We start from the raw sequence: 22,980 nt of genomic DNA on the forward strand, positions 1-22,980 counted from the left end.
GTCTTGTGCCCATTAAACTGCAACACGTTAACTGGAGTCTTGCCTGTATTAGTGTAGTTTAATCATACATAAACTCCATACATATGAGAAAAAAACAACTCCGACCTACTTAGTATTACCTCTAATTACACTTTTATAAAAATTTGTCTTAACCTGAAAAAACGTAGTTTGCTTATCAGAAACGTTTTTAATTACCTCGGCACAATAATGATAAATAAAACAAAGACAATGTATTTATCTTAATTAGTTAAATGACTTTGTTTTTTTATTTAGTTTGCAGATAATAAACCATAGAATTATAGGAAGTTGACCAGAAATGTACACCACGATTCATTGAGCATAAATAGGTCCCTTCAAGTGGTGCCAGCAAAAGCCACATTTCATTGTGTTGGCTCAGAAGTACTCCTGACTGAAGTTTAACAAACCTGAAAGCAAAAATATCTCCGCCAAATATTTAATTTGAATTCTGCCAAGAAAGTCTGTTGGTAATGTACAAAAGACATCCAGACAACTTATAAAACAAAAGGAGCTTTATTAATTTAGTGTTGACACCTTGGGGCTTCCTTTCAGTCAAACCAAACCTGAATGCAATAGGAGGGAAACAGTGTTAGTGATTGGGCGGGGGTTGGGGGCAGAGAGCTTCAGCACATTCAGACACATTCGTGATCAGAGTGGAGAGGCGTCTGAACAGTTCAATCTGGGCTAGTCCAGGATGTCAACTTAGCAAGGCCGCTGATTTGTTCCGGGGGAATTCTCCCTCCTCCTCCTCCTCCCGTACTTCTGCTAAAATGAAATGGTGGCTTCCCCCTCAGTTTATTTCAAAAAGAAAGAAAAAAAAAGAAGAAACACAAAGCCCTGATAGAGATTTTACAGTATCTATGTACAGGATAACATAACAGTTAAGGCTAAGATTTCATCAGAGGTGTCAGAGAAGAGGCAAACAAACCGTTATGAAATCCCTGAAATCTTGCAGATGGCTGTATAAAGGTTGCTTTTTTTTAGTGTGCAGAGAATACCAGTAAGTTGCCAGCCTCCTCTGAGAGATCACAGCACCAATCAATGGGACAATCCAACAACAAAGTATGACTCTGAAAATAACAGGCTACGAACTCGGGCTGATTACCCGCAAGCTGACGACCGGAAGACAAATAAATAGCAAATAAATAAAATAAATACAAAAAGCACAAGTGAGCTACAGTTAGTGACTTTTTCCAGTGATTTATACACTAAAATAACTGTCCATTGTTCTACCCAGTGACAAAAGTACTCGGCCCACGTAGAAAGGTACATTCACACAAGCATTCTGGGATACCGTAGGTATGCTGAGAAGCCTGTTCGGTGACATTTCCGTACTTTTATTCCCTTCTCAAATCTGCAAAGGATTTGTTGTACCAGAAACAAACTGGATGCCAAAATCACAGCCTTAATTATGCAAATGACAGTGCCATGCTCTTGAGGCAAAAACAGAAGTTAGTCAAAACTGGGGGAGAGAAAAAAAAAAAAAAAATAATTTTAAAAAAAACCTCAGCCCTTTTAACAGAATGAAGCAAACCTGTGGCATCCAGTCATAGGTAATAACCTGGAATCTGAGTGTGGGGTGGGCTAGAACATGCTGTGAATGCACTGTTCCACCCCCTGTAGCTGCCTGAACTACCAAACCGGTCAATTAACAACCACTGCTGCAGTTACGACATTGCCCATTGAAGGATTGTACCGTTTGTGAAATTGGCTGTTGTGTTTGAAAACGGTTGCCCATTTCCCCCAAAATGGCTATATCAGTCTCCCTATCGATGTCCCGTTATTGCAGATATGCACACTGAAGAGGACCTCAACAGCAAATAATGTACGTTCCACACATTTACCTTAAGCACCTGAATTGTGCAACACGGGTAAAAATGGGCTCCATTTGAATTGGTCAAGGGCAGGCAAATCACATTGATTGGCATTTCAGTTTAATTGTACCCCCAAAAACTAGTGCCTGGATACATTCATTACAGTAAAACACAAAGTAATGGAGAGAAAACAAATGCACTGCTTAAATACAGTTTTTGATTGTGTATACTCACTGTACCTAACAAGGGGATGCTCTAAAATGAGTCTCTTGCACTTGATCTAAACAACTGATAACAGCTAATGGTGGAGGTAAAATGATCAATAGAGGAGTTTCCATTTAGATTCTTGGCCTTTCTATAATATCTTCAAGAGCATTGCGAAGCTCTCAACTTCCACAAGCGAATTGCATTGGAGTTAATAATTCTACATTATGCCAGCAATCCTTATAGTTTTTTGTTTTAAACTGGAGTGAATGAGGTAGCATTCCTTGCTTTCAGATATAAAACCTGTGTTGCCACCTTGAAGCCATAAGACCCATAATCGTCTTGTCCTAATTTTAATGCTCTATCACCACATGCAGATATTTGTAAAGCATTTATGAATGGCCTTGCCAAAAAGTATGTTAAAATTATCAGAATGGCATGGAAACTTGAATCAACTTGAAAAAAACTGGGTCTCCATGCCAACGGGGCAATATATGAATGTTTGCTGGAAAGGAACAAATATCCCACAATACTGACAAACATATACAGTAGCCTCAGCCAAAAAACCTGGTATGGAAACACCTCTATTGAGAAACATTGTTGAAAAGTTCTGTTTGCATCTTCACAGTATATCAGGGTGAGAACCTTGACTATAGTTAGCATTCAAAAATTGTTAGGTTAGCGCAACAGGTTAACAATCTGACATCTCACATAAAAAAAGCATGCTTTTTAAGTTTCATGAGCTTGGAACAAGTCTTTGCCTTAAACATCAGACCAAAAGGGAGAATAAATATGTCAAACCAACAGCCTCTTCAAAGAAAGCTGACGAAAATGTTAATTGCACCTAGATGAGTGTTTATAGTTAGTCCATCCTTTTTCTCCCAGGCTCATCCAATATCAATCTGAAAACTGAATTTAACAACATGTGAAGATGCTGTTTACTGAATGGACTACAGGTGTTAAGCGAGAAAGCACCATTCATTCAACAGTGATGTTAATCAATGCCAATGTGTGCAACAGACTTGTCTCTAAACTGGAGGGGACACTGAAATGGGACCCTTCTATGATCCTCTGTAATGCAAGACTCCTGGAGGAAGCTAGTACCGTCTGAATTGAACCAGCAACTCTGTTTCCAGTGCACACCGTGCGGTTCTTTATCTCACACCATAAAAGCGAATGACAGCTAGTTTAAAAGCAGTTGCGTAACAGCAGCGCATTGCAGTCAAGATGGTGGAGAGTTTAGGGGTGGGGGGGCCCGGCGAACAGAAGCTGACGCTCCGCCCTGCTCTATGGCTACGAGTCCGGCTACGCTCTGAGGAGCAAACACTTCCCAGGTCAAAAGGTCACGGTGTCGCGTCGCCAGCCCCTGGCGGCTCTTTGCGGTGGTTCGGAGACTGCAGAAAGGGGAACAGGTGGCTTCCATTCCAGAGGAGTCAGCTCTACGGTGTCACCGTGACCGAAGGAGTCATCCCAGCTCGGGGAGGAAAGCTCCAGTTGCTGTTTGTGGGGGTTTGGGCCATAATGGATGCTCGCCTGTCACTGCACAAACACAACTACCCCCACATACTAGTGCACCTATGTATAAATGTGCATACAGAGTTCTGCCTTATTAAAATGAGCATCTTTGAATAGAAAAACTATTGCCGGATCCTTTCCCACAGCGCTCGGAAGGCCACAGCGCGTCCTTCGGTAAGACCCGTTTCCCATCAGGCCCGGCGTCACTCGCCGAGTCGGGCTGCCAGACGCAGGCGTGCTCGTCCCTCCTCCGCTTTCGGGGGCTTGGCGGTTTTTTTTTTTGTCGTCTCGGTCCGGTGGCGTCAGAGAAACGGCTGCTCACATTAATACGGCAGAAGGCCACGGCATACGTACACATACAGCAACGCACAACATCCACAGGGTCTCAGAAAGTACAATACGAAAGGAAGAGGGGGGCCAAGCAAAGACCCTCCCTACCTCTCAACCCAATATGTATCATTCATTGTAACAATAACGTATAATAATAACAATGTATAATAATAATCATAATAATAATAATAATCATAATAATAATAATAAAGACAGTTCGCACTTCCAGGGTGGTGGCCTAGGGCACTCAGAGCTGAAGAGGTGACCTCCTTCTCTAAGGTGGTGGCGTGCAGTAATGCCCAGGCCGTATATGGCGGACCCACACAGGTCATGGTAAATGGCACATGGCAGACGCTCAGCAGTCAGCAGCCAGGTACAGTAGCACTGGTGTCTCTCTCTCTCTCTCTCTTTCACTCTATCTCTCGCTCGCTCTCTCTCTCTCCCTCGCTCTCTCCTTTCTCCAGAGTGTGTGGTTTATTTCGTTTCCCCTCTCTCGTCCTCTCTGCTAGTGTAAATGTAAAACATTTTGTTTCTGTGTTCCTTTGCTTCTTTCTTTGAAATTTTCAGGTCCTCTCACATTGCGTACTTTTGCGTCCATTCCCTTGCTAGTCTGTTATACCTGAAATGAGAAAAAGAGGGAGGTTGAGCCAGCTGCATTCACTTCAATTCATTTCACATTTGACGGCGACCACGAGCACAACATGGCTACACTAAGGTCAATCAACCAGTTGCAAAATATAAACTTATTCCAGACACAGTGATATCCCACAAAGTGACCTCAATCTGCGGAACACAGAAACACACAATCTTTTCTAATGAAAGTTTTGTAAGTGAGTGTCTGTGGTCAGAGCAGGGGACACTCACTTTTCCCTGTCTGCTTTGTAGGTGTGTGCGATCTCTGGTACCAGCGGGTCGTCTGGGTTCGGATCACACAGGAGGGAACAGATTGACAACAGTACTGCGGGAACACAAATCAGACAAGACTCTTTTAGTACCTGTCCAAAAAACGTACTGCAATGTTGCTGTGAGGTTTCCAATCTTCCTTAAAAAAAAGACCATTTTAAAGACCACTATATAAAAGGTCACTACAGCAAAACAGAATTCTTACAACGAATGCAGAAAAATATAAATTTCATAAAACATCAATAATTGGATGAGGAGTTTCGGGTCAGGTTCTTCATTTTTGAATGTTAAAAGCAGGTTTCAACATTCAGAAGATTACTTAATGAAGAAAACAACATCAAATATCAGCAAGCAAAAGTACAATGAAACCTACCCTATTCATTTTTCATTTATTTTCAGTAATTCGATAACAATTCTTCAAGGAGATAGATGTTCACATCGACACAAAATCCTTTCTATTTAATCCATTTTGTAATTGAATAAAATCAAATGTATAATACCTACTGGATCAGACTTTCAATCATTCTCTTGTCTGTATTCTCAAAGGAAAACAAAGAGAACACATGAAGGGTATTTATTCACTTCATTTGATGCTTGACCATTTAAAAAGACACCATGGCGTGGAATAGACCCACACCAATTCAGTTTTATAACGGTGCCGACACAACCTTTACCATTTATTTCACTGTCTTCTATTCACTACAGGCACTAATTCATTCTGCACTGCTTCAGTTAACTCACTGAAGAGTAAAAACAGTTAAAGCTACATTCTGAGTAACGTGAGCAGACCAATACGTATGCTTTTCCCAGGAGCATACAGATGCCCAATACAAGCCAATGAACACTGAGGTGATTCACTGGAACAAAAGACATACAGCTAGCTAAGCAGTCAGCCTGGTCTTAATGCGCAAGAACAGAGGACCGAATTCCATCCCACTGAAAAGGGCCCGACTCAAAGGAAATGGCACAATAAAACTGCCGTTGCACCGCACCATAAAGGCCCAGGTGTAAAAATATAACCCTGCTAATCTGGATAAAAGCATCTGATTGCCCAGAATATTTCCCTGTCTTTGGAGGCATGAAAAGCTCTCGAGACACCTACACACAGAGCCCGGGGCTTTCATCTCCATCACTATGACAACAGTTGCTGTTGACCACCTTTCTTCTCCTCACAATGCCACAATAGCGGAGGGACGCACATGCCTGGGAACTCCATTTGGCCCTTGCTAATCCAAAAATAATGCCGCTGTCGCTAAAACGCCACTTTTACAAGATTTTAGCAACTCAATGACTAATTTTACTTGCTTTTATATATTCCACCCCCCCATGTTCTCGGTGGTAACACAAAACAAATACCACAAAACGGAACGGTCTGTCTGCCAAAGCACTTTCTGAACCTATTTGTGGATTTAGTAGAAAAGCAGCTAGTCTCTAGCAGGGAAACCTGATTATTGCTGGCACTGTGTCCATCAATCACAGCTATTATGCCCTGTGTTTGCTTTCAAGTGTTTCCATTTTTAAGGACCAATTACAACGTGTCACTCAAAATAACGAGCTCTAAATTGCATTCTGGTAACTGTAGTGGTTTTCTGAAATGAGCCAGGTGGGGAGCTAGATCTGTACATGCCAGGACTGGATATATCCGTTTAACCTGTGCAAAGTATTAACGATTTGCCTATCAGGACTTTGGCCTTAAACATTAGGGATCTTTCCTCGTTATATTTCCTTGTGTCACAAGTGAAGCTCTGCAAAAATACTGCATGGGTGTACAGTCTCCTGCAGTAACTTTCCCACCCATCACCCTGCTGGAATATTCTGATCAGTCACTCTTGGAATGAGAAAGGGAACTTACCTTTAGATACCGTGAGAGCAGGTGACCACTGTGACCTCAGGATATCCAAACAAATGCTACCGTTGCTGTTAATGTTGGGGTGGTAGATCTTTGTGGTGAATGCAACCTGCAGTACATAAGAGTGACCGCATGAGAACAGTTCTGAGTAAAACGGAATTGCTGAAATGCCTCGGTCTGCAGCGTTATACTTAAGCAATACGGCACGAGAGGCCGGGCTGTATCGTGAATACAGTCCTGGCTACAGGGGTGTTTTAGGCACGACGCGAAACGCAAAGGCACGTCACGAAGCTAGCTTTCCTAAAACCGAGAATGTAGCTCTACAGTAAATGAACTCACTTTAGTATGCACCGTAACACTTTATAACATCAATGCTTTGTTTTGTCCAGCTTCTACAGTTACTCGCTCATTTTATATAATCTGCACTATCGCTGTAAATTCATCACTTGAGACTTGCCAGTGCAACAGTACGTAACGTATGCTAACGCAGGCCTGTCTATTCCCGTGCTCTTAGGATGCAAGCGGTGAAAGGATGTGAAATGTGTCTCACCTTTGGCGGTTTGAAGGGGTAATCTGTGGGGAAGTGAATAGTCAGAAAGAACACCCCGCCTTGGTAAGGACTGTCATTCTGAATGCACACGGGAGAAAGAGAAAATCAGGAAACTAGCTGGTAGACACGCGGAGGCACACAGCTGAGGAATAAATCAATATAGAACAGGGAAGAGTCAACCTACCGGTCCCATGATAGTTGCCTGCCAGTGAAATACTGAAATGCAAGAGATCAGTAAGGTTTAGATTTACTCCAGTCAATTCTGGTGAACAAATATAGGCTTGTACACAATATGACCAAAAGTATCTAGGGCTACGTTTCATGGTTTGGGGTAGGCCCCTTCTTCCAGTGAAGGCAAACCTTAATGCTACAGCATACAATGAACGTTCTACATGATTCTGTGCTTCGCCAACAGTTTGGGGAAGGCCCTTTTCCTGTTTGAGCATGACAATGCCCCCGGACACACAGCAAGGTCCATACAGAACCCCATCCAACATCTTTTGGATCAACTGGAAAGCCAACTGCAAGCCAGGCCTGCCAATGAGTAAAAATCACTCAGTTGTAGTCTGGTTAACTTCCAAGAGGGTAAGTTACTTTTAAGAAATGGATAATTCCTCAATATCAGGAGCCTGGCTTCAGATACAGGGACAAAAAAACCAACAGACCTAAGATATACCTTTGTGGAACACCGTGCTGTATTTTAAATAATGAGATTTGAGCTCACACTTACAGTCATCCCCTACTGGTCCCGCTGAGCACTGCGCTGGAGGATCTCTTTGTAAATCTGTCAGTTCCTGGAAAGAGAGATACCAGAAAAAAAAACATACGCTGGTCATATTCTTTATCTTGACCCAGAGTTAACTATAGAAACCTTGCTTATTAAATAGCCGAGGAAAAACTACAGGTATGCATACAAACTGATATATACTGGAGAATGGCTTCCATCACATCTGGTCAACTTGGCTGAAGTTTAACAAGCTATGCTTACTTGTATCTGTTATATGGCAGGTCTCAATTACACGCAAAAACATTTACTGCTTTCATCTCTACAACGTATGTTCATGCCAATACCATCAAACATAATCCACAATACAATTAACTGGATTCTGAAGTGGCGCCAGATATGGAAGTTTTGACATTTTGATGGTTCAGTTTATCAATGGACAGTTTATTGATCAGATGACAGCACGCGGAATTGCTTAATGTACAAAGTAACATTTTCATTAGGTAATGGTTATGTGCTGCCAGTTTCTTTCGCATTCAGGAAGTCAGTCTTTGCACACTACAGCACTATGAGCCCAAGGCATTTCTGGAAGGAAGTGCGACACATTACCATATTTTATCAAAACTGTACTGTTCATTCAGTCCAGAACACACAGCAGATTTGGCACACACAAAGCGTGAACACCTGGTATGTTATTTCACATAAAACAGAAAGAGAAATATATGGCTTCTGTTTTGCATTTCAGCAGTTGTCGCTCAGTGATAGCATTTTATTAATTTGATACGTTTTAAGTTTCGGGATTTGTCTCCGGAGAAGGATAATATTCAAGGAACCTGGAAACTCATCATTTTTTGGGAATTATATATAACCTGAAAGAATTGAGTCGTCTTTGTCTTGTGTAGAAAACAGAGACCAGTGCCAGTTTTTCCCCCTTTTTTCTCTGCAGTGACTGATCAGACAGGTAATTGTCTTAGACAAAAAAAGAAAAATTAAGGTGAAATAAGACGTCAAATACCTCTACTCACAAAGTGTTTGCATCTCAAAAGGTTTTACTATATTTATTTACTCATATTGCCCAACCACCCTCAGGGTCATGACGAAAATCAGAAGGCATATTTCAGTTACAATACTTCCAGTCAGCTTTAAAGTTTGCTTTTCAATTAAAAATACTATCATTGCACTGAAACTAAACACTCCGACTGTTTCACCTAAAAACCTTAAAATCTGTACCACAACTCACCACCAGACATGCCCATAACAAAAACAATTCTGAAGATCTCTCCGCCAAGTAATATGAGGACCAGTTATTCATGTTCAGCTTCTGGAACTTTCTCATCTGCTCTGACACTGCCTTCCCAGCAACCTGCAAACTTCACTGACGTGTGTCATTTTGGACAAACACATTGCATTAGCATCTGACTCATGACACCAGAAAGGGTTTTTCTAAAGTTAGCCCTGACAACTCTGGTGCAATCAAGCTCCGACGTGCCTAGATTCAGCACTGGCAGACGCCAATCCTAAATAATGGATACTTTATACCTCAAAAAGCAGACACCTGCTTATACATTGGCACACAGTCAGTGGACTCACACTGTTCCAAATAAAGCAGCAAAGGAAATTATTATTATTATTATTTTTTCAGATAGCATAACTTTAATTGTAATTGTATGAAGCAATGCAATTTCCCAAAACCATAAAGCATAAAGCGATTCTTTCTGCTTCCAACAGAAACGGCTGTATTGCTGTACTAAGAACTGAAAAAAAAAGTGTGGCATTAATACCGGGTCTCTTCTCTCCTACGGCTATATATAGCGCCCAGCATGCCTTGCAATATCCAAACAGAGAGAGAGCCAGCATTACCATTGATTAGCATATGCTGAGGGCCGAGATCCGATGGCTTACGAGAGAGCGAGATGCATTTCCCAGAGAAGCACAGCCGGGGAACTACACGCGCTGGTATGACCTCTTACACACGGGGCCTGAGATCACACATTAAAATTAGGCCTGATTGTTTGGTAGATGTGATGTAATTAATAGGGCTCGGTGGCTACTGTGTCTGCCTCGGCTCAACTTCGGCATTTGGGACGCACGCTGGCGCCCGCCTTTTAAAAAGACAGGCCCCTGCTTTAAAAGGCCTGGACCGTCGAGGCACTGGGGCGACAGTAAATCTGCCAATGCAGCCGAAAGGCTCTCTCTGCAGCCCACTGCCCTCCAGCCCACTTCATTAAGGGCTCTCTGACACAACCTACGTCCGAAAGTTGACCGCGCTCGGGATGCAGACGGTGGGGCGGATGTGAAACCCGAGTGAATCGGAAGCCGTCTCTCACAGAGAGCCAGATCTGCAGGCAAAACCGCGCTGCCCTCTAGGCAGGCGAGACTCCTCACTTTTTCTACTCGTTGACCCAAAGTCAGCGCATTCAAATAAACAGCCGTTTACACAAATTTCACCTCTGATGAAAGGCACGAGTAAATTTTACTGAACATCACTGAACAGGCGTCAAGTCCCCAAAATTTATCATCGACAGAATGTGGCGGTAAACGTGTGGTGGGTGAAACGCACAGACCAGAAAAAAAAATTTTTTTTAAGTGTGATATTTGCATCTTTTGAATTTTCCAGTCTCACTTAAAATAAAAAAACAAAGTAGTCTCATTAGCCTTGACATGGTTGAATGCTTGCAGGTTCCCGAGTCATCTTGTGTGCTGGAAAATAGTTTTTTTTTGTTTGGTTATTTTATTTTATTTTTTTTACAAGTAGAGGTTACTTCAAGATCACACATTTGACACATTTGATAGAAAACGATGCACAAGGATTCAGTTGTCAGATATGAACTCCATAGACTCCTTAGAACGGGGCTTGTTTTGGTATAGCCTATAACCTAATACCCTTTCATCTCCATGCCAATCAAGCCTGTTTCCCATGGTTTCATGCTGAACATATGACATTCCTTCTTTGCGCTACTGTGTCTTTAAAAGACAAAATGGCAATACATTCACATTTTACATTTTTAATAGAGAAGAAGGATTTTTTTATGTTGCATGGATCAAATTAGATTTCTGCCAGGTCAGTTTCCACTATACAGTCCATGCAAGAATAAACAGGAGCTTTTAATGAAACCGCAGCTGGTTGAAGGAATCAACATACAAGACACAGCTGACCCCACTGACACTACCATGCTACAGCTACACCATAACTTTTCACGCCCCCACCATACTAAGCGCATTCTATAAATACCTCTGGCAAGTCAGTGGAAAAAAAAAAAAAAAACTTGAAAACCATGCTTCATATTCACTCTGCATATAGTGCCAAAGATCATGCATATTAGCTTATAGCCTGTGTGTACCAAATAGTAAAACATTGTCCCTCCAAAATGCAAACTTGCTGGAAAACCTGTCGAGCAGCTTGGTGCCTCTAAATGCAAAGCAAAAAGTTGCTTTTAGCAGGCTGGTGAAACTCCAGACAATTTCTGACAATTGAACGCTCAGCTGTGACAATTTAAACACTCAATAAAATGACATCTCAATGCGCTGGTAAAGGGATCACGCCACTCCCCTTTAATACCATGTTAACGACGGACAGGCAAGACTAACCACATTCAAAATACAATGGATTTGGCTGTTAACAATTTCTCCTTTGTACAACACTGAAGGGTGGCATTATGGTTAAGACGGAATAAGCTAGGTGTCATCTGAAAATAAAGAATGCTTATTAGACTTGCTTTTGCTTTTGACTTGTTTTTGTATAAAAGATTAGTTTATCAACATAACAGTCCAATGAAACTGATATAATTCCATGTAAATGGTATCATTTCATATAGGCCTATCTGCATCTGTGTAAACACCCATGACCGTAGGGGTGGGTGATATGGCCAAAATATCTTATCACAATATCATATTTTCAGCCATTTTCCAGATACACAAAATGTATTGAGATATTTTACATTTAGCTGTTCCATTGCAAATTTACAAGTTACCGAACCGGCATAATGCAATTGCTAACTATACAGTACTCAAATGGCAGCCTTTAAATCCAAAAAAATACAAGAAAGCCCAAATGAAAGATTTTAATAAAATAACATGCTGATCATCTTACTTTCTAATGTTTTACATAACATTACACAACAAGAGAACACTGAACAAACACCAAAAAAAATTTTAATGTCCAGGTAGACAATTAGGCTTCTTTGTGGTAACATGGTACAGTAAGTGCATACCGAAGGTCACTGGAACAACTACAAAACACAAGTCCGATAAGGTACAATACTAATTTTGTAATAGTTATTCACAGCCAATCACCATGCCGGGAAAAAAGAAAATTGTAGTGAACAGTGACTCATTTTGTAATATCACCCAGCCCACAATGGCAGTATCGGGCATGACGAGCAAAACACGATGCACCAAAAGTGCCATCACTGATGACGCGGTTTGTGTCATTTCCTTATAAACAACAAGCAATCCTCAATAATCTCTGCACTCAATATCAGTACTTACAATCCCGGCATGCAATTCAGGTCATTGCCCCATGTTGGGGAGTATAAGATTTGGAGTAAAACAGCAAACCTGTGCCAACAAAACAAGGCCACGTCTTCATACAATGGGTCAAATCTTGATGATCTCTATCTTTGGGAAAAGAGAAAAACTCATGCGCCCCATTCTGATCGCGGTTGCAGGCAGGGGTGCAACGCTGGCTCCGTTTACAATACGACGCCCACCCACAGTCTGCCGTCGGCCCACAGAGGTGAGGTTTGTGCTGCTGTGAAATCACGATTTACCAGCGCAACTGCAGTCACTGGTCCATTCTTTTGAAACGGGTTTATTTTCCTTTGAATGCAGGAAGTTCAAACCAATTAATTACCAAAGAACACAGATGAAGGCTTACTACATTCCTATAAAAGGCATTTTGTCCATTCACAATGTCCATCTTCAGTGACAGAAACAAACTAAGGCCTGCTAAATGCATTTCAATGCTTCCGCCATAAACATTCATATCTTTGCTAAAAAAATGTATGTCTACGGAACCTAAACCCAAAAAAGAGGAATCATTCTGTTTCCGGATATAAATAATGCTTTGCAGATGGGCTATGTTATTCACGGTTAGGCCACCATATTGTTACACTTTCCCTTTAAAAGGGCTGAACGAAATATAAAAAGACGAAATATGCATTAGGACAAACAAGAAAACGGCTCTTCCTCAAAAAAAGAAAATTTAAAAGATAAATAGACAGAGAACTGAATAACATTTAGGCCCAGTCTCCTATGACCTCATGTTTTCTTCCTTTTGCTACTGTCCTCTCCGTACAGGAACCTTACAGGTCAATCCATTTTCAGTTGCAATTTCCGCTAGATAAACTGGATAAACGCGAGGCTCATAACTGTCACTCAACACAAGGGGGGAAAAAACTAAAAGCAAAAACACTCACCTTTAACAAAAGCACACAGTGAGCCACATAAACATTAGTCCTACTACAACTTACATCACGAAAGCACAGGTCTAAATGAATGAGGGATGTCGCTCTTATCTATGGTCTTTTATCAGAGTAACCTGAACCCAGGATGGCATTTCAGAAATGCCTCTGGACTATACCAGTGACAGGTAAGCACTCAAAATAATATACTCTAAAATATCTTCACAGATAATAAATAAACGTTTGTCATTGTATTGTATCCAATTTTGTAGCCTCCAGCTCAGGCAACATAAAAATGAGACGTTCATTAAGCAATAACATAATTTAGTAGTCTCTGTCAAATGCAAGAGTAAGAGGCAATTATTTTAGAGGGAATGTGCACTCTCTCATAGGAACACAGAAGGGTTCCATAACATAGGAACTGCAGGCACCTTCTCTATAGGTCTCACACAAAAAGGCAAAAACAAAAGCCATGAACATTAGTTAGACAATGCAGGAGAAGTGAAGCCCTATAGAAACCATGACCGATAAAATCATTTCCTCTTGCACCGGCTATTGAATAGTACAGAATACTTCAAAGTGTGTTCAACTAACGTCACACTAATGGCCTTAACTAGAATCTGTACATGTTGTTCCTTTATTCGTTTTTTTTTTTCCTTCTTCTGATATTTTTTGGGTCAAGACTGGGTTTTAAAAGGCAACACTGCAACTGGAAAACACTGTCCATAGTATCTCTTACATAACATCTCTCACCCCCCCCCCCCCCCCCCCCCCCCCAGCTACTACATAAATCACTGGTCCTGTCCTCCCCCTCATCTTAGCAGAAAGCATAAGATACACACGCGCAATGGTTCACAAAACTCACAGTTCGGTTCACGGTTTTGGTGTCACCATTTAAGTTCGGTTCTGTACATTTTTGGCAAATCAGAGAAAGAAGTACAGTTCCTATGCCACTCTAATTTTAATTTATTGGACAAAAAAATATATATCAACAAATGGTTATCAAAATGTAATTAAATCAAAATCATAAAAGAAACGTTCCACTCCATTATTCTCAAATAGAAAATAATACCAACATTATAGACTATGGCCATGAAAATAAAAAGCAGCATAAGCTCAACCTGCATAAAACTATGTAAACAAGACGAAATAGAGTACATTAATTAATTTGAATCTCAGATTAAAGATGGTCAATTCTTAAATAAATAATAGTTTTTCGAATTGAAATTGAAATGCAGTATTTACTCCATCAAAATGAACAGAACATCGTTCTAACTTAAGTTTAGTCTCAATAGGCAAAGAACCACTTTTTAAATTTGTGCTTCATGAGGTTGTAAGGGGGGACACCGGGGAGACGTAAAAGGGCTATCACGTTCTACGTGTTTTTAAACATTAGTATTGGGCAGAGTTGCGAACCAATGCTTGTATATTCATTACTACCCCATTACTACTGTTGTTACTTTAAATAGCTACATAATGCTCCCAAACAGCAGATTTAAACGATGTTGGAGTATCTTCCAACTGGTTTTTCTTGCCCACATCCCATTTGGCAAAATGACCGACTGACTGGTGCTTTAGCTATAAGCTGTACTCACGGAAACTTCATCTGTGCAAATAGTTCCGCTGGATTTTTTTTTTTATTTAAATAAAAGGAACACGATTTAAGTGATCCGTGTATTCCTAGTTTTCAGTGTTTGTATGACATCAAATAGAAACGAGAAATTTCGCTGCTAAATGGCAAATTTAAAAAAACACTAATTTATGAGTGCCATTTTTAAAACATAGCTAGACATAAAAGCAAATCGTTGAAACAAGCGAACAGAACACGTGAGAACCGAACGGTTCGATTTTTACATGAACCGTGGCGTGTCTAACACACACACACACACACACACTGCATCAGCTAACGTGTCATTTTGTCACTCAGTGTTAACACTTTGGGGTGAAGAAACTCACAAAAACACTGTGTACGATTTCTGACATTTCACATGCACACGGTGGGCTGTCAGTAAAAGAAGCACCTGACACTTTCTGGAAAGCACTTTGGCTTGCTGTCAAGTTATTGCGAGGCACGACTTGTATCAAGGGCTTTCGTTTTATCCCATGCCTGGCTACAGCCACAGAGCACACCGTGTGCCATGGTGGTAGAATGATATTTCCATTTCATAAGGCACAAGCTTCCTGAATCAAGGAAATATATTCTACACTACATTGGGTCCAATAATGTAGCTAAAAGCCTGTGTATGCTGTGCACTTCGTTAATTCTGTTAAAAATACCCTTGCCTGCCCCAGTGCCCCATTTGCCACGCCATATATGGCAACATTGACATTGGGCTTCAGTATTTGGCAACCTGCATCCAGCTGTCATTCATCACGCCTGCGCATCAGCTTTTCACTCATTCATAACCGACGGAGGGGGGGACGCGATTTAGCAATCCCCTCTTTTCCTCCCCCACCAAGCTAGCTAGGAACCAGCCATAATAATAAAATCGTAGCTAGCTATTTAGCCATATAAGCAACTATCAGGTTGTAAAAATGGAACGCTCAATTCACCCACGTGATATTTCTAGCCATCATGGTAACAGTCGTTACATAAAGTGATCCTCTAGCTAGCTATCTAATAATTTAGCTTGCCGGCGAAAAAAAAACAGCTGTCGGTGCTAGTTAGCAAGCAAGCTAGCATTGTTAGCCTATGCTACGGTGCGTCAATATAAAAAAAAAAACCATTGGCTGCTGATCTTTTGTTTTATTTTCTGGCCTTTTCAAGAAAATGGCAACAAAAATGTTAATGGATTGGGTAAACCAGATAGCGTGAAAAATATCAGCTTGCTTGCAAAGAGTCTTAGTCAAGCGATCAAGTAAGCCATCTAGCTTGCTAGCTAGCGTTAGCCAGCAAAGCAAAAATAACCAAACAATACAAACACTCACCTTTTGAATTCTTTTCAACGCCATTGCTCGTTAATACACCAGGTCTTGCTCTGTAATAAATACACTTGGTCTAAATATTATAAATGAAACGAAGTGCGTCTGTTTTTGACTCCCGTGTCAATACCCCTTGACAAAATTGTATGTTTTATCGGATTTAACTGCAGTTTCTACGGCACTTCTTGGTCTCGTTCAATCGTACTCCTCTCTCCTCTCGCCGCTGACAGCATCCAGCGTTAACCACTGATACCGCGAGAAATGCCGTGAATACGCGTAGGACACGTGGATGGTTAAATGGACTGGAGGGTGTTGTAGTTTTCCCAAAAACGGCGGATTTAATGGGACGGATGCATTACGCAGGTTAATGTGTGTAACTTCAGGAGGTTATAAGAGTGAGCGGATATATTATTATTTTTACTTTGCAGGAAATATGCAGAATAAAATACTGAATGATGCAGACCAAATTGCATTTAACTACGGATTGTTGTCACTTATGATCAATCAAACTATGCTAATTCTCTAATATATGTAATTAGCCCCATCATTTATAATTGTCAGTTGCTACTGCTTTAGACAGCACAGCCTAAATGAAAATGTCTTACAATGCTCAAATATAGGAGTGTGAATCACATCACATATACCTATGTTTAGAAAAGTAAACCAAAATAACTGTCTACAAAAATACAACACACAATTAACCCCTTATTCTTTTGCAGGCAAATAATTTGCTTACAAATACTAACAGTGATTTATGCACCAAAACATATACAACTTTAAAAATACAAAATCCAGTGAACCGATATAATGTCACTAGCAAAACATAAAATAAATCCTAATTTAGATCTCGGTTTCCTGAAGTTCCAAGACAAGGTATTAGTTTAAAATGAGATCCTTCATTCAATGGCCTATTTAGGGATGGTCTATACTACCCTTATAGTATCAAAAAAAAACCATGTTAATGTAATGTTAATATTTTATTTCTCCACAAGATGTCCCTATATGGCTTGCTTTAAAAAGACCTGCCAGTTATCACCACAGTATACTTACCAAGATTCAACTGAAACTATTTTTTAACAGCCATGTGCCACTTTAAGAACTAAAGTAAAACACTGAAAAGTTTATCTTTGAGTTGGTCCTTGAGAATTATAAGACAGACTGAAAAATACAACTGCAAGAGGGAGCAACAGCCATACAACTGAGACTGTTGAGTTTTCCAAATACGTTTCAAAAAATCTTTTAAGTTATGAGTTTTAGGCCATACATGTTGTATACATTTTATTCTTTTTTTTTAAATGTTTTGTTTGACTAAAGTTAATTAACATTGTAATTAACATTATTAATTAACATTAACAGCAAAGGGATTTGCTAAAGCCTTTTGTGCAAAACCTTTATCACACGCAAAACCAATAACACCACCAATGATTGGTCATGGTAATTATTTTGCACAAATCAACAATTGTGTTATTAGTTTTGCATGTGCTAAAAGGATTTGCATATGCTAAACCTCTTAGTAAATCAGGCACAAAATGTGTTTTGTTGGTGACGGGTGGCATTATCATTGAATTGCCAAAAGGTGGCACTCTTTCCTGTAGACCTGTGGGGTCTTTTAAATTAGAAACAATCTTGACTTACTGTGGCCATTAAAGTGTTCATTGTGCGGAAGTACACATGCTCTCCAGTGAGCAGGCAAAATTGGTAATCTGATTCTATCGAACAGGCCATTTCATCAAGTCCAGTTTATGTGGTTAAATAGATCTTTGCTTCTGTACCACAAGTGATCTCTGATGAATGCTCTGGTGCAAAACTGCTGCCATGCATAATGGGTGTTGCACAGATACATTATTATTATTATTAGTAGTAGTAGTAGTAGTAGTAGTAGTAGTAGTAGTAAATAGCTTTAAATTACAAATTTATACACATTTTTGTTGACGTCTGAAATCTAAACATCTTGTAGGTACATTTAAATGGCCATAATTTGGTTGTTATGGTTGTCTTTATAAAATGAATCATCAGACAATAGGCAGTTATCACAAAGAAAGGACAGTGCGTGACAATAAAGGAGAAAGAAAAAACACCACAATCTTATACAGACAGAAAAAAGCATACATTTACAAGCTTTTGTTTTCCTCACGGTGCTTTCCTAAATAACATGGCTGAACTATATGGGTGTGGTGTGGGTTACATTTTGAATTCACACAGCATATAAAATTGCACCTAAAGGCAACCTACAATGAATCACGGTTAACCTGAACCTTTTACTTAATGTGGGCAAGGGTGCAGGTGTTTTTGAGTGGTGAATTTGAGATGAATGGATGCCAGCGAAGACCAATATACGATAAAGAGGAAAATGAGCTCTTTTAAGCTAAAGAAAGGGGGGTGTGATGAATCTGTCCCTTGACCTGCTTTGCATCTGAAAGTTGGGTTTGCACACAATCTCTGCCCCAGCTTGAGCAAGCATTCACGTGGAGAACACATTGAGTTACCCGTGCGATACTTGAATGTTTGAAGAAATGTGTCAAAATGTTACAATGAAAGCGTCCGTGCAAAAAGGTCTGTGCACGCATGGGTGAGCGGGTGCATTTGTGAGTGCAAGGATGCAGAATCAACAACTGACCAGATTTTCTAGTAAATCTGATTTCTCCTCGAAATCAGCTTAACACATTTGCTGAATATACAATTGCATAACCAGACTCACAATTATACACAGTTATTTAATTTTTTTTTTTTAAACTTACTGAATTGGAATTTTTTTTTATGTACCAATGGAATTAAAAACGTAGTTGTGTGTTTATTTATTTTAAACCCAGGAACAAAACTTTCATATAACTGAGCTGACTGAATTAAAAACGAACCTCTGACTATATCTGTGCCTGTTACTGCAGATCCTGCCTTTTGTTGAGACATCTTTGCATCAACAAGAAATCACAATAGGCATTCAGCGGTTTCAGCAGAATGTGACCCCCCCGTCAGAGGTAGAAAAATTCACCCAAAGGGGAGAAAAGGGGTGGCAGCAGTGTCTGCCTTATATTGCATTTTCCATTTAGCCTTGTTGTGCACCACGTCCACAGACCCGGGGATTGTGCAGACGATATCTAGTCATTGTAAAGACGCATTCATTTGTTAGTCAGCTGTGTGCTCCGATTTCTGCGCGGCCTTGTCTTGCAAACCCGCATGAGTTTCCCTTTATATGTCTTCAATAAGGGTGAAAAAAGAGCTCCCATTATTTTTCGCCGGGATTCCTGAATGGGTGGCACTGTTTGCTCTTCTTAAATGGCTGATTCAATGTCAGGTTGAGGATCCTCTCGTCAATGTGACACTGAGAAGGACCATTTTCTTTGGAAAACCTAGAGATTCCTTCAGATAATATCTTATTGTCTGCTCATCCCCGTGCTGTCAATGACCCCACTGTCCTCGGGGCCTGCCTGTAATCAGATTCAAGCGGCAGCACTGAGAGCAGGTCGGGCCTGTGCAGCAGGGGACTCGGGTGCTCAGCTTGGCTGCTCCGCCAGTCCCTTTATCAGCAGAGCTTTGCAGCCAAGTCCCCTTCCCCCACCTCCTTCTCCACATGCCTTACACCTCAGCAGTCCTCAGTGAAGGCTATTTATTGTTACAGTGAACAGTGGATTAAAGACTGCTTTGTACTTAATGTGACGGTTATGGTGATATATGCAATAAAAGCATTTGTAAATCATTCACACTAGTTGTTCTGGCAATACAGTTTTGCTTGTTTCCCCAGTGTTCACAAAGAGCTCCAGTCTGAGTTGAACCAGTGGGGGAGTTGCGGGGTATTCACCACCAGGGGTCACTTCAGGCCGTCTGCTCGCTACGCGGCTGGGAACCGTCGCAGCAAAATGGCCTCAGACCTCACCCACGGGGCGTAAGAGCGACACAGGCTGGAGAAGTGGAGTGTTTTACGAGCACCTCTGAATGCTTCCCTTCCTTTCTTGTGTTACCCTTACAAGCTGAAGCTATTTTTTTTTGTTTTTTGGCCCCCACCCCCTGCGCAGATGGAGGTGTTCACTTTCACCGTCCCCGGGTCTCCGCGCACCCCAAGGCTCCGTGGTGATATATGGGTGCCGGTGTCCACGCCTGTCGACAGATATGATGGAGAGGCGGGGTCTGACCTCTCTCACACTGCAGACAATTGATTGCTGGGCTGTAACAGGAGTACGGGGCCTGTGGGCGATCTCGGCCCGGGGCAGGGTGGGGCCTGTCTCCGATGTCACGTCTCTATTAGAGTCAAGGCTAAGCACCCCCACCCCCACCCTCGCTCCCCTTGTTGCTGTTGCATGTTGGTCCTTCCACCCTCCCACCTCCCCCAAACACAGATATGCAGCACTTGGGTCTGTTCGGCTATAGTGCCCTCTGCACTCCATTTAGCTGGTTTGAGTTATCTTTTGACCCTGATTGTGGCTTTGGCGCTAACAACGGCCCAGAACTTGCACTTTAAAATGTTTTGTTTCGCAGAGCCCTGGGCAAGCTCGCGATTGTTCTGACTGAAAACAGAGCTGAACGCCAGAGCCTGGCTGTCGGGTGGATTCGGCAGGTTTTTTCTCGTCCGAGCGCACGATGAACACTGCGGTTTTTGGTCCTGCGGCCCCGTATAGCCAAGCGCTGCCCTGCGAAACGTGTGCCTGTCATTCCGAGCCCGGGCCGTAGCCACAGCAAACGCAGAGGGCTCTTTACACCTCTTTGTCCACATCTGCTGATGATTTTAGAATTATCAAATTAAAGCACTTACAAGGCCGAGCACAGACCCTGCTCAGAGCTTAATACCCTCACAGGGCCAGTACCCCCTTACCCTGTCTGCGGGCCTTCGCAGAGTTTTGTGTCAGTTTCAAAGGCCCATTGTTGCTGCTAACAGCAACATATCTGTACAATTCCTATACGAATGTGCTTGATTTAATTAAACGCTCACAACTGTGTGCAGCCAATTCTCGTGTTTACTGTGTGGTCAGCCCCTCCGCGCACAATCCTAAGCTTTCTCTAGCCATGCTAATGAAAAGGTCACATTATCCTGAGTGCAAAACTGTTTCATGGCCCATTTCCTTCGGTCTGATTTAATCCTGTTTGTCAATGTCACCAGCAAACCAATGCCCCTTATGCATTGTTATGAAAGGGTCTGGTTCATTTCCCCAATTCATCATTACAATCTAAGTGCAGGGCTCTGCTCAGTTAGATTATAACACCTCTCCTTTGTTAAAGCATATCTATATGCTTTGCATTGCTTGGGTTTATGTCATTTTTGTTTGTCCTTGTTGAAAGCTAAACATTAACACTAACACAGTGTTGTTATGGGTTTTGTGAATACAAACTTGCCAATGTGAATTGATGTTAAATGAATTAATGAATTGTTGGAACACCTGTCCTGACAAAATATGCATACACACATTAACACCCCCCCCCCAGACACACACAAAACACACACACACATAGACAGTTTTGTCTATGTTGAGTGAGTCCCAAAATCTTCAGAATGTATGTAAAGCAGAGAATTCACCACCTCCCCCCCTCCACACACACACATACACAACATCCCCATTAACATTAGCCCACACACCCCTTGGACCCCCTACCCTTCTATACATCAGCCATAATGGGGGGGCTTTCAAATTATGCCCCACTGCCATCTTGCTGGGACCGTGACGCTCTGTGGGGGCCACAGCTCTGCCTGCTGGGCCACAATGGGCCCATAATTCCATGCGCACATCCCCCCCCCCCCCGCTCTGCCGACCTGCCTGTTCGTAAGCACATGCAAACATGCGTTTGAGCGGTCAGGTAGGCACCAGCGGTGGAGGCCAGGTGCAGCCGGCCAATCGCAACAACACCACCTTCACCACCGATATAATTAGCGCCTCGCCGTTTGTCTCTGTCCCATTCTGTTTGTCTTGAGTACGGATTTAGTTGGTTAGGTTTGCCCGAGTTTCCTAAAATTACTTTCTGTTTGGCAATTCAGTTTAACTCAGTTATGTTGTGTGGATTTAGTCTCTAACTCATACATAACACCTTTGGTGGACTTAAGCTATAGTTTGATTAGTCTGTTGATTTATCTAGAACTCCTGCATTTTTGAAACCATAAACACATATATTGCAAGCATAAAGATCTCTTTAGTCTTACTGTTTTTTTATGGTCAATTTCATTGCATTGTCGATCAAATTCAAATGTAGTCTAATATAAACCAAAAATATCAACCAAAAGAAACCATTAAATGTAATATTTGATGATTTAAAAAATTATGCCCATCACCAGCATATGTGGATGTTTCACCGCAGAACAATAAGAGATGCAGCACTGAGCAGAACTAAAACTGGCTTATTCTGAAGATCTTTAAAAGTATACTTAGATGAACTTCCTGTATAAAAATAAAACACTGGAAAGTGGACAAGCACGCTCGTTCAGTGAGCCTTCCCTCTCTCTCAAGCCTTATCTTTATTTAGCCTTGTGCTAGCTGGAATGACAAACACATTGTGAAAACACTGGGAATTTAAAGTGAGAGAGCCAGAGGCATGGCCCGGAGACAGCCGCTCGGTTCTGACCGGTACTGTAGGTCCGAGGAGCTTTGGGCGAACTTCTGTCTGCTTCCCGGTTAAAGGAAGCGCGAACCGTGTTCCGGTGCGTATTCTGAAAATAGCGAGAAGATGGTATGTCAGTGTACTCTGTGACAGACAACATAAGTAAACCTCTGCATTTTGAATGAAGTTTCTTGCTGAGTGCGCTGGTATTTAATCCTCCAAATATGTGGACT

At 41.5% G+C, this 22,980-nt stretch overlaps 1 protein-coding gene across 1 annotated transcript; it reads right to left on the bottom strand.

Moving 5' to 3' along the window:
• Positions 1-512: 512 nt before the first annotated feature.
• ube2d4 (ubiquitin-conjugating enzyme E2D 4 (putative)) lies at positions 513-16,488 on the bottom strand. Its single transcript, XM_064347413.1, has 7 exons — positions 16,238-16,488; positions 7,914-7,977; positions 7,368-7,399; positions 7,184-7,261; positions 6,637-6,742; positions 4,746-4,839; positions 513-4,500 (listed from the first exon to the last, which is right to left on the bottom strand). Exons 1-7 carry the CDS (start codon positions 16,259-16,261, stop codon positions 4,455-4,457), a joined length of 444 nt encoding a protein of 147 aa, XP_064203483.1. The 5' UTR covers positions 16,262-16,488; the 3' UTR covers positions 513-4,454.
• Positions 16,489-22,980: the final 6,492 nt, after the last annotated feature.

The sequence above is a fragment of the Anguilla rostrata genome, chromosome 8, assembly GCF_018555375.3.
Source record: "Anguilla rostrata isolate EN2019 chromosome 8, ASM1855537v3, whole genome shotgun sequence".
NCBI lineage: Eukaryota > Metazoa > Chordata > Actinopteri > Anguilliformes > Anguillidae > Anguilla > Anguilla rostrata.